The following is a 12377-nucleotide window of genomic DNA, read 5'->3' as shown; positions in this document are numbered from 1 at the left end:
CTTGTTGATGTAATCCATGGAGGCTTCACTTCACAACTTATAAGTCTTTAAATTACGGCTGCTAATGTGAGCCCTGATAGCAGATGCCACAGTACGTCTTCAGCAGTCTTGTGGAGCCCACGCCCCAAATGGTCAGATCTGCTGTGCGGGCACAAAGGGCTCCTACTCAATATTAGGAAGGTGGCACTAATGTTACAGCTGATTGGTGTATACTGAGAGTAAAAGTGAAACCCAAGATTTCTGTATGGAGGATTTGAGGGAGCTAGGCGGAACTGTCAGCACTGATAAGAGGACATATATTTCCTGGCCATGAATGGACATCCAGAAGTAGGCAGCACTGGGTCTGAAGTCGTTATGGACTTTGGCTAGTAGGACTGATCAGTATCTCAGGTCTAAGCACAGGACCACCTCTGTGAAACCTGCTATGGAGCCACTTCGTGATAACCATCAGAGATTCACATTATAGCTGCCGGCACTCTATGAGAGAAAGCATGCAAGAAAGAGAGTGTGTGCAGATGTGAGCAAGTATGCTTGGGAATATCAGGGCTCTTTTATCTTTGCTCTTGTTTCCCACGGATTTCTTTTATTCCTGTCAAAAGCTAGAGTTTCATGTGTCTCAACGGCACAATCAGTGGATCTGCTGCTGAAGAGTAGAATCTCTGATCATTTATGCACAATCAATACAGTAATTAATATGGCAGTTAGAACAAATATCACGCTTTTTATGCCTCCATTTATTTTTCCAGTTTTAATTTTGGATGAAAATTTAACCACGAGTTTACAAATACAAATGCCCCAATACTATTTGTAAAAAAATATTTTACCTAAACTTCAACTTAAATTTAACATGTTATTGCAATCTGCTGTGGTTGATTTACACAAGACATTCATCATCTCTCTACTCTCTCTTAAATTAAGAAGAATGGCTGCGAGTATATGATTGCATTCAACAAGAGCATTAGGGAGTAGTAGTGGATGATCACCTCAAACCCGCTCTAATTACAGCTTGTACCAAAACTAGTGGATGAAAAACATTCCAGAACATTCCAGTTTCACTGCTCCATTCTCACTCCCACGTATAGTTCCCTCATAGTTGCAATGTGCGCAGGTGCAATAGTCACATTGCAGGAAATGCAACGTCACAATAAATGTGACACAAAAAAGAAGGTATTTTTGTTTTAGCAGTGTACCTCTTGGTGAGAGATGTTGACAAGATTTCTAGATATGCCTCTATGACTCACTTAAAGAAATTCTGCTACAGACTTCATATTAAATGAGCAACTAGGTTTTTGGGATTTGGCAAAAGTCAGGTTTGAGTATGAAGGCCTCATGGTGAGCACTTCAATACTGTCTTTGCTGAGAAGTGACAATGCCCAAACCACTGGTGATGATATTAAAAGCCATCGCATAAGACTATAGTTTACCCATAGGAATCATAAAAAGGGATGATTATGGCAATTCGTATTTGCTGGACCCACTGCAGCCACCTGTTGCCTTTCATGACAAGGATTCCAACTGGAAATTTTTAGCAGGATAATGCTTGCCCACACACAGCAAGGTTTACCCAGGAATGTCTCTGCCAGTTAGCAACACTTCCTTGGCCTGCCCAGTTGATAGATTTTTTTGTCAATCAAGCATTTATTTGGACAATTGCGCAGGCTGTACAGTCCCAGCTGCAACATCTGAGCACATGTGCAGAAAAACGTCATACACAAAATGTATTGCTCTATGGCCAACAGTGTACTAGAGCCTCTTTTCAACTGTACACATTTCCCTAATAAACTTTTCCCACTCATATCATCAATAGCATACTCACAAATATAATATTTCTCTCTCTTACTGTCTCTTATGGAAGCCCATTTCCGCCACCTGAAGAAAAAAAACCGTCCTTAACTAAGTCATAATTATGAGATAGAAAAGTCATAATTATGGGTAGTAAGTCATAATTATGAGATACTAAGTCATAATTATGAGATACTAAGTCATAATTATGAGATACTAAGTCATAATTATGAGATAGAAAAGTCATAATTATGGGATAGTAAGTCATAATTATGAGATACTAAGTCATAATTATGAGATAGAAAGTCATAATTATGAGATAGAAAGTCATAATTATGAGATGACTTTCTCATAAATATGACTTACTATCTCATAATTATGACTTTATCTCATAATTATGACTTACTATCTCAATTATGACTTACTATCCCATAATTATGACTTTTCTATCTCATAATTATGACTTAGTTGAGGACGTTTTTTTTTTCTTCAGGTGGCGGAAATGGGCTTCCATAGTCTCTCACACACACATATTAGCTAAAGGTGAAGTACTTTAAAGCAGAGTAGACCTGGTCTATTCTCCCATGAAATAAGGAGCCATCACATGATGACTTACTTGGCCTGAGATCTCTCAAAGATCTGTTCTGAGAGTGTGACAAGTCAGAAGTTGCCTGCACAGGAGATGATTAGAAAGGAAAGCCCTTGGAACCACTTCAGAGGGTTACCATAACCTCAGTCTCAACAGTAATTGGAACAAATTCTCACTCAGACTAACCACCAGCCTTTAAAAGAGGCAGCTAATGTTTAAAGGAGAAAAGCAAGAAAGTATATTTGCTAAAAACAAGTAGCCTATAAACAACTAGTCCACCCAACTGATAACCCCTGAGGTCTTCCAACAGTTGATATCAGATTACTGTGCCTTTTGGTTCTCAAAACTTAAAAAAAAAAAAAAAAGATTTATATTTATTTTTACTATTCATTGTATTATTATATTGAAAAGGTGGACAGAGAGTTTGTATTTAATAATTTGTGTGTTGGTTAACCACTTAACAGAATCATTCAGCCTATACGGGCTGCACTGTGCACACAATAGCAAAAAGCACAATTGTAAAATTTACAAATGCTTAAGTAAAGGTTACCATTATGCTATATATAAATTTGTTGATTGAAATTAAGTCTTGAAAATGCATCGTTACAGCGTTTGTTACTTACTACCTAAACCAGCTGGTCAACTTCCTTGAACCAGCAAGAATACAGCAAATGGTCAACAAAAGGTTATTCTTAAGCGTTTATCTAGCCAATAATCCCTGTATTCACTGCATTAGACTTTCTGAACTCCACGGCACTGTGTGCCGAGCCAAACTCTGACAGGTTCAGGTTATCCGCGCTCAATCACAAACACCTCACTCAGTAAACACACAATATCCGCGTATCTCCTAACACAATGTAAAATCATTTCCAGCTCAGTTCAGCACTGGGGAGTAAACTGTTCAGGGTATGAAATGAAAATATCTTACCTTTTAACAGAGCTCTCTGGAAACCGAGCTCCTAATCGGGCTGTGTGGAGCAGCAGAGGGCAGTAACACACCCACCCGTCTGTCTGTCTGTGTGTCTCCAGCCCAAACCTGAAACCTCCACCCCTCAGCTCAGCTCATCCCATCCCACCACAACCTCAAACAGCTCCATTCAGCAACTCCACTGTCCCTCAATCCTGGTTCAGACTCTCTCCCCTGCTCTGCACATTAACTATGCAGTCGTAGACTACATTTGCCCTTTCAAAATTCTGTATACACATGAAAAAAATAGCAAGTTAAATATTCTTAGTTTAAATAAAGGAAATACATTAATGTTCTTGCCAGAATGTTGCGAGAATATTCTCTCTAAACATTAACATTTTATTTTATCTAATCTACTTGTCTTATTCCACTGGCAGATCTTTGTGCATGTTTTATAAATCATTTCTTGACCAAAGAAATTAAGTGTCTTATTGTAATTTAGAAAATAAATAACTGTCTTGTTTTGTCCAAGACAAGGCTTGCCACATAGTTTCTAGATCTCAAAACACCTGATCCCTGCTAAAAAAATCCAGCTAAATGCCAGCTGATCATCAACTAAAAAACCCACAGAAATACATACCTGCTGGTAGACTTGCTCACTAATGAGTTCTTGACCAGTAGTGTGTTTTTCAACAGGAATTTAAGAATTTATACGATCCTTCACTTTAAAAAGTACTTTCTGTAGATTATACACCGTTTTGTGTGATGCAAAAGGTCCCCAGAACTGCCCAGTTAAACTGAACCATTATTTTCAGCTGTCCACATTATTTTGATAAAAGGCAGTTGAATGTTTTTTTATCTGAAATCCTAGTCAAAAGATTTTTTTTTAAAGGTTTTGAGACAACAAAAGGCACAGTATTCTGAATGACTCTGAAACCATGTGGACAGTCAAGTAAAGAAGAAACCATCCACATTCAATGTATAAGAAAAAATAAAAAATAAAATCAGCAAAATCATATTTTTAAGAAGACAAGATACATAAATGAAGACATAATACAATATTTATTAAAATTGCAACTAAAACAGCCATACTTGTTTGAAATAAGAAACATTTTAAACCAAACCATACTATAATATTGCGTTCTGTACTAATTTACTTAACTGTTCTTCCAATTGTGAACACAAACAGATAAAACATTTAGAAACTACTGAGCTTGCATCAAACTTTTTTTAAAGCAAAATTTAACTCTCAATTGTCTTAACAAAATTGCAGAGTAACATCTCAAAACACCTCGTCAGAACAGAATTATTTTTTGTTTCCTCCTGTGTGCTTCAAGAGCAGCATGACCAGCTCCTCGATTCTGTCAATCTAGGGGACAACAATGTAGTTAAATCCCTTGTGGTTGGTTGAAAATACAATGCATCACAAAATAAGAGGAAAATAAATCCCTCACCTTTTGCTTCAGAGCATCACAGCAGCATGAAGAAACAGGAACTGGAAAAAGAAATAACAGACGTGAAAATCAACAATGCAACTGACCAGTCAACATATTTTTTATGCACAGTCCCCTTTCACCCACCACTACAGTCACCCGTTGGACCTGCAGTGGCCTGTAGCTCCATATTTTCCTCACTAGCCACCACAGTCTTCATTTTTTCTGAAATCAGACATAATAAAAAGTTGGACAACTGCTGCTTCACATATGATGACAAGGCTCCCTGCTAAATAACAGCTTTGGGCCACAGACAAAGATTCCAGGTGGTACAGCACCTGTGCACTGAGGCTGCATAACCCACATTTCTATGGCAGAGAGCTCAAAGTGTTTTTCCAGTTCCAACACAGCTCTTAAACTAGATTTTGCTTAAACAATTAGCTTTTCACCTAATGCTTTTCACATTTTGTCTTAGTAAAACCACAGAATTGTCAGTTGATTGAGACCAAACCAAGCAATGCTCAATCAACTGACCATTCTGTGGTCTTACTAAAACATTTAGAAAGACTGCAGCCTTTTCTTGACATCTGTAAGAAACATTTCTATCAAGTAACAGAAGGATAGTGACAAAGGCCTGCACATTCTTTTACATCCCTTCTTGGTATAAGGGATTCTCGGTATTCTTGAAGGCAACTTAAAATGAACCCGTTATAAATCAACAATCAACTGAATATATGCATTAATAATAACTAAATACTCATCAAACAATCTTTTGACTGACACATACCAATTTGCTGACTTCTGGGTTTAAGCTTTTCAGTGTCTGAAGATGTGGGTCCTGAAGGCTTGGTTTCCCTGTCAGCCTCGGATTGGCCTTGAACCTTAACCGGTTTCTCCTGGGCCACCTTTTTTGTGCTAGCCTTGACTGGAGCGTTCCTCAAGGCTCCAAGAATTATGGAGTTAATGTTTCCTCCATTGCCTGTGTGCTGGGTAAGCATCAGCAGGTTAAAGGTAGAATCAAATCCCTGTACAGAGGCGAATACCTTGCTGCTTAACTGAACTCCAAAGAGTTCCAGAACCTCAGTTGGCCAGACAGTGGGAAAGTGCTCTTTACCTGGAAGGCAACAAATATATAAATAAACAATTAACAAGTCATTCTGGATGACACCAGAAATTCTAAACTGTACACATGCATTAACTTTGGAGTATAGAGTTCATACCTGAAAGAGCACACCTGGCAATCTGAAATGGGTGCTGCAAAAGATCTTTAGGAATGGGCAAGATACTGGTGATAGGAACCCTCTCACAATTCCCATAATCTGCATAAATCACGTTTGCATGTGTGCTTGTTGTGTCCAGTATCACAGCTCTGTACCAATTCTTGTCACCTGCACATTTAAAACAAAACATTTAGACCAAAGTCACTATAGCTTGAGATATAACACAATAAAGCAGATGACCTGTCTCTCCAAACCATCACTGACTATGGACACTTCACACTATACCACAAGCAATTTGGACTGTGTCTCTCTCCACTGTTCTTCCAGACTCTGGTCCTTTGATTTCCAACTGGCATGCAAAATTTACTGATGGTCAGTGATTGCCACAATAAGAACTTAGCGCACTGCCCACACCCTTAATTTGGGTTTTCATTAGCTGTAAGCCATAATCAACAATAAAATTAAATAAATGCTTAAAACAGATCACTGTGTGTAGTACATCTATGAGATATACGAGTTCAACATTTTGAACTGAATTACTGAAATATAGTAACTTTTCAATGACATTAAATTTTTTTGAGCTGCACCTGTAATTATTTTACTCTGTGTGCACAATTATTAGACAAGTCAATCCAAAATGTTAATAAACCTCAAAAATGAACATAAACTCAAAACTGAACATTTAAGAAAGTAAATATAATGTTTTGGATTTCTTAGACGAATTTGGGTGTTTGCATAATTTTTGGGCAACTATTATTGTGCAGAATTATTATGCAACTAAATTAAAAACTTTAATCTACCCACTTCCATTTTCTTTTTCATCTTTAAAGCAGATTTAAAAAAAAACAAATAGAAAAACTTTGGGGGCATTCCGAAATAAGGTGAATAATAGAATATAGTGTTAGGCTTTTAAACTTGTGTTTTAGTGTGAATGACCTGAAAACTGTGCACAACATGCTGATCCAGGTAAAGGAACACTCTGGTTGGCCACAGTCTGACTGCTGCAGTACTTTGCCACATCTGCCATGACATCCTGCAACACCTGTAGATTCGCTGCGATGTGAAGTGGGAAAAAAAAGACTTAACCTCTTAAAAATGGAACAAAAAATGTAAAATACCTTCTACACACAGAATATTACTGCACATTAAACAAAGTTTAACCCTTTAGTATTTAAACTGTTATATAACTAGAACAAAATACAATAAATAAATTAGCCTTAAAAACCATAAGCCCATACTCTTTAGACCTCAAATGTATTATTGACAATGTCTGTACTGAAAGCAAATCCAAGAATTATTCTCACCTTCTAGTATAGGATTCATCACATAGAAGAGACTTGGGCTGGTCACTGCTGCCACCTGTGGCTGAAAAGTCTTTTGTTTAGGTAGTTCTATTGTCTTCCAGTCCAAAACAAAGGAAGCACCTAAGGAGGAACAACATTTCAAATCACTGACAGTAAGAACAAAAAGGACTGGTCTAATACGGAGGAATTTCAAAATAATAAAAGTACAAACATTAACATCAGATTTTACAGGAACATGCAGACAATCTGCACTCTAGTTGGTGTCATAAATAAGTACAATGCCGTACAAGTTGTATACAAGTTGACATCACACAAGGCATTGCATGTCCAGCGATGAGACTATTGCAATTTAAGAAACAAGCTTAGAAAGACAGTGTATTAACTTGAAGATTGGGTTGCTTGTGCTGGAGCCGGTTCTTCATCGGTGATGCTGTCTGGCTGCTCAGCAAGTGGCAGTTTCTCAGTCTGCAGTGGTGTTTGTGCAGGTGATGCTTCTTTCAAATCGCTGGGTTTGTTTTGTTGGGGAGTTAGTTTGGTATCTTGTCCAAAAGGTTTGGCAAGCTGTTCTGACAAAAGCACAGCTGCAACGTCCTGACCATTGCACTTCAACTCCACCCCATATCCCCTCTCAGTAATGGAAAGCACTTTGCCACTGAGCTGCTTCCCTATACACAATTCCCCGAACCTCTGCACTGCAGTCCCGTTCCACTGGCCTCCTGCAGGCTCAACACCTATAAAACAGATCAGGCACAAATGATTAAGGCACAAAACAAGCAAAATATTCAAACATATTAATAAAAAAACTCACAACTTTAGGCAAATACCCATCAGACATGGGACAGATACCAGATACCAGGTCTTGTCTGATTCTTTTACAGATGCACACACTTAAAGGACATACCTGCAAGGGTACAGCGTATAGCCTGAAATGGGTGTTTAAGTAGACTGGGATCAATGGCTCTGAGATGAGTCACCTCTACCTCACAGGAGTTCCCATAATCCACAAAGTACACTTTAGCCTTTCCCTCACCCTCCACACTCTGGACCATGCCCCTGTACCAGCGGCCATCTCCTACAAACAAAAAGATCATTTTAATAAACATGAACATAAAGATAAAGAGTAGTAAAGTGGAGGACTGGTGCCTGACCGCTAAAGAGAGCGCAGCAGGGTTCTCCTACAGCAGGGCTAAAAGGAGTCCTCTCAGTGTCACAGTGCTTCATAAGAACAGAAGACAACTCTGCCAAAGTCTGCAAGCCTGCCAATCACATTATATGAAGGAACATCCATTACACCTGACTCATTAATGCAGACAGAATAAAACTGCAGTAAAACAATTGAGCAGATCAGTAAACATACCTTCTGTACTATAATTATAGCAGTAGAATTCACCAGGATTTTCTAGAACGCTGATCACCAGCACCACCTCATGGCCATCAATGGGAAGTTCAGCACAAGTCCACTCCAACTTGTCGACAGCTAGACAATTTAGACACAAGAGGGCTCACATACATTATTCAGCAAAAACAGCTCACAGTGTCAAAACTAAACTGAGAAATGAATATTTTCATATACAGATTAGACTTACCAGGGCTTTTGGACTCAACCTCCTTAGTTGCTTCTTTTACTGTCTCCATATTTCCCACAGCAGCATAACCTGTAGCAACCAGCATCTCAGCTATATTAGTCTGAGGATCACTGGACTCGTCAACCATGGAGACTAGAGCCATTCCATCTCGCTCTCCGAGAATTTCCACTTGGATGAAACGGTTACAAACCAGTCTTTTCAGCATCAGTATCACTTCCTCTGACCACGCTTCAGAGGTAGGCTTAATACCTGTAGCAATAATAATAATAATAATAATAATAATAAAAAAAAGTTCATAGTTCAGTACAGATTAAATAATTTCACCTTGTTAATATCAACGGTGCTAACCTGGTCATTTCTTGAACAACATGTTTATTACCAAACTGCATAAAAAAAGAGAAGTCTGACTGACATCTGTGTAGAGACTTTAAATCAACAGAGATGGCAGTGCTCCAATTTTTAAAATGGCACTGCCTTACTTTCTTCTACTTAACCCTCCTGTTTTCACAAATAAAAATGCATGTCATAAGGGTCTTCACATCATTCAAAACCACTGTGTGTTAAATTATAGTATTTTTATGTTTTTATACAGCAAAAACAGCCTGGAGTCAAATTGACACTAAAAAAATGATGTTCATGTGAACAGTACATAGAATAAAATATCATGTTAATTAAAGTAATTGAATAAAAAGTAAATAAAACAAATTGAATACTTTATATAAAAGCTGTTAAACATTGAATGGGCTTAAATTGACCCCAAAATAATAGGAGGGTTAAACTAGTTGTCTAGAAGTTGTGAACCCCATACATTTCAAGAAAAACCCTCTATTTTACCTGCTAGGGCACAGGGAATTGCCTGAGTTGCCAAAGCCAACAACTCCATAGAGACGGGTCGTAGGTGAATCAACTCCACCTCTTCAGAGTTCCCAAAGTCTACATAACCCACACAGACTCGATCCTCAGATGAATATGCTAGAACTTTGGCCCTGTACCACTGGTTGTCCTCTGTAATGCAAACCAAGAAAGAAGAACCATCCATTTATATTAAACTCAAAATAAGCCAATTTCACCACATTGCTATTTACAGAAAACACAGTCAGCAACATTAAATTCAGGGGGACACACAAATGAAACATTAACTGGTCTGAAAACTGCAAACTAATAAATCTATAAGGTGTCAAAAGTATTCACATTCATTACTCAGGTCCAAGTATAGATGCTATGGTTTAAAATACTTCTGTATACTTCTTCTCAAACTTTTCACTCAAGTAAAAGTGTATACATACTTGTTTCAAACTACTTAAGGTATAAAAGTAATATAATAGGGGGGGAGGAAATGTCATTAAGGACAAAAGGTTAGGCCACACCAAGTGCACCAAAACTTTTTTTTTAAAAGACATAATGAACAAACGTTATATTAAAAAGTGTATTGAATGTTGAAATAATTTGGGATGCACTAGGCTGCCTGTTGCAGCCACATATATACCCATTGAAAATGAATTAATTGTAGTACAATGCAAATACCGGTATATTAAAGACCCTTATTTGGGGTATTTCTCGAGTTCGCTAGAGTCTTTGCCACGGATCATCTTTATACTAGGCTACATAAATCTGCTAGGTTCTTGCTGGAGTGTGACGTGACATGTGCAGGTTCAATAGATCGGGTACAAAACAATAAGGTGTTGAAATGGTATATAATTATACTTCATCCACCACCAAATTCACTCAATCCAGATGGAGCAATTCATCTGGATAGGGTTTCTGTTTTGTTGTTTTTTTAAACAACTAGCCAGAATGAAAACAAGCCTAAATTAAATAGGAATAACAAGGCTTCTTTTAAATGTAATAAGTGCAAAACTATTTAAGGAGTAGAAGTAGTCAACTGAAAAATAATTACTCCAGTAAAGAATGGATAACCCAAATTTCTACTTAAATAATATTTTTATTTAACTCTGATAAATGTAGGGGTTCGGCCCAGTCTCACCTGAGAAAAGAGAACAGCAGACAGTTCCAGGAGCAGGTCTGAAGTTCTCACTGGCTGGAGTCTTGGTACAATGTTCTCTCAGACTCATTTGCAACTGTTGGATAGCACCTACATTACAGAACACACAACATTTTAAACAGCATAGCAAATTTTACTCCACCACAAGAATAGACTAACCCTGAGAGCAGCAACAGAACAGCTAGCAATCAATGTAAACATGACTGTTAAAAACTGACATATCACACTGCACCTATTTAAAAAGAACTGCAATTAATGGCAAAAAAGCAAGGAAAGAAATGACTCACTGGCATTTTCTAGCTTTTGGCAGATGATTTCTGAAGGGGACTGCAGATGAGTGACTATGGCTGTAAAAGTGTCTCCCACTCCTTGAGTCAGAGGCTCGGGTGGCTGAGCATCAATGTTCTCATTCTTCCCAGTGGATAAACGCTTGAAGTTCTCAAAAGAAGCTGTCATTAATGAGTCTAAAAAATAATAAATAAATGAAATGAGGGCTTCCAAAAAAAATTCATATAATAATTAAAAGTATACAGTTTTCATTTTTGTTTCAAATAACTTACTAATTTCTTGCTCAGTCTGTGGTTTCGTAGGTGTGCCCACTTTCATGGCATATCCCTGATCAATCAGGAAAGCACTGAGGTTCTTACCTGGGTTAAAAAAAACCAAAACAAAACAAAACAAAAAAAAAAAAAACATTAATGCACCTCGATAGTGCCCATTAAAACAAATAATGAGTTTTTTAAAAAGAAATCCATCCTACCAAGCATGGACAGAGAGACATCTACTGCAAGCAAGGTGCCATCGTTCATGATTTCCATCACTGTGAAGGTTAGGTTTTTTCCTGCAACAAGTTGTCTCACAGCAATATTGCATTCGCCTGTCCAGCTGTCAGTCAGTGCAGTTACCCCAGCAACACAGCACTGTAAAGCCTGCACAGTTCATGAAACACTGAATGAGAACAGAGGTCAACTAGTATACCAGGGGTCAGCAATTAGTTTTGGTCGCAGGCCAGATTTTTTCCGAGCCCCTTATGTGGCAGGCCACTAAAAAAAAAACTATTTTTGGAAACCCAGGAAGAAAGGAAAAAATAAATAAACGAGAAAAGCATTTTAATTTTTTTTTCCCCCATTAACGTTCATTATAGTTCAAACAACCTCACAGGCCAGATGTTTCACGCCTGCGGGCCACATCTGGCTTGTGGTCCTCCTATTGCTGAGCTATGCAGTATACTAAGTTTTACCAGATCAAAATATAAATAATTATTAAAAAAACAACTTACACATGGTGGGGCAGGATCAATGTTCTCTGCCATGGGACGAATCTTGTCAAATGAAACATCTTCCTCATTTCCAAAGTCTATGTAGAGTACTTTTGCAGTGAGGCGATCCAAATCAACAGATTCAACTTCACCTCGATACCAATTCTAAAAAGAGATAACACACAGTTTGTCTTGGCATGTGATGTTTTGGTCAGCCAAGACTAGATTAGCCAGACATTAATCTGCAGTTTCTGTTTTAATACTCCCTCAATTAACCAAAACAACCTAATAGACCT

The 12377-nt window shown here is 37.9% G+C and overlaps 2 protein-coding genes across 7 annotated transcripts in view; both read right to left on the bottom strand.

Annotated features, from left to right (window-relative positions):
• Window positions 1–3406, bottom strand: part of vwa2 (von Willebrand factor A domain containing 2) — a 33405-nt gene extending 29999 nt beyond the window's left edge. For all 3 annotated transcript variants that reach the window (XR_007424418.1, XR_007424419.1, XM_007259270.4), the window contains exon 1: window positions 3300–3406. The gene's annotated coding sequence lies outside the window, so the exon portion shown is untranslated. The remainder of the gene's footprint in view (window positions 1–3299) is intronic.
• Window positions 3407–4321: 915 nt separating this feature from the next.
• tdrd1 (tudor domain containing 1) overlaps window positions 4322–12377 on the bottom strand; it is a 43609-nt gene continuing 35553 nt past the window's right edge. For 3 of the 4 annotated variants that reach the window (XM_022668965.2, XM_007259262.4, XM_022668966.2), the window contains exons 9-26: window positions 12103–12246; window positions 11584–11752; window positions 11384–11470; window positions 11111–11287; window positions 10806–10913; window positions 9656–9826; window positions 8822–9070; window positions 8593–8712; window positions 8384–8491; window positions 8137–8307; window positions 7619–7966; window positions 7236–7355; window positions 6868–6984; window positions 5932–6099; window positions 5499–5825; window positions 4859–4936; window positions 4733–4773; window positions 4322–4647 (exon numbers count right to left, since the gene is read on the bottom strand). In XM_022668965.2, the coding sequence (XP_022524686.2) occupies window positions 4585–4647; window positions 4733–4773; window positions 4859–4936; window positions 5499–5825; window positions 5932–6099; window positions 6868–6984; window positions 7236–7355; window positions 7619–7966; window positions 8137–8307; window positions 8384–8491; window positions 8593–8712; window positions 8822–9070; window positions 9656–9826; window positions 10806–10913; window positions 11111–11287; window positions 11384–11470; window positions 11584–11752; window positions 12103–12246 (2766 nt within the window). In that variant the 3' untranslated portion in view covers window positions 4322–4584. The remainder of the gene's footprint in view (window positions 4648–4732; window positions 4774–4858; window positions 4937–5498; window positions 5826–5931; window positions 6100–6867; window positions 6985–7235; window positions 7356–7618; window positions 7967–8136; window positions 8308–8383; window positions 8492–8592; window positions 8713–8821; window positions 9071–9655; window positions 9827–10805; window positions 10914–11110; window positions 11288–11383; window positions 11471–11583; window positions 11753–12102; window positions 12247–12377) is intronic. The other variant, XM_022668967.2, reaches the window with a different exon arrangement.

Source organism: Astyanax mexicanus, chromosome 15, assembly GCF_023375975.1.
Source record: "Astyanax mexicanus isolate ESR-SI-001 chromosome 15, AstMex3_surface, whole genome shotgun sequence".
NCBI lineage: Eukaryota > Metazoa > Chordata > Actinopteri > Characiformes > Acestrorhamphidae > Astyanax > Astyanax mexicanus.
Note: the sequence above shows the minus strand (reverse complement) of the source record. Positions and strands in the feature narration are given on the sequence as shown.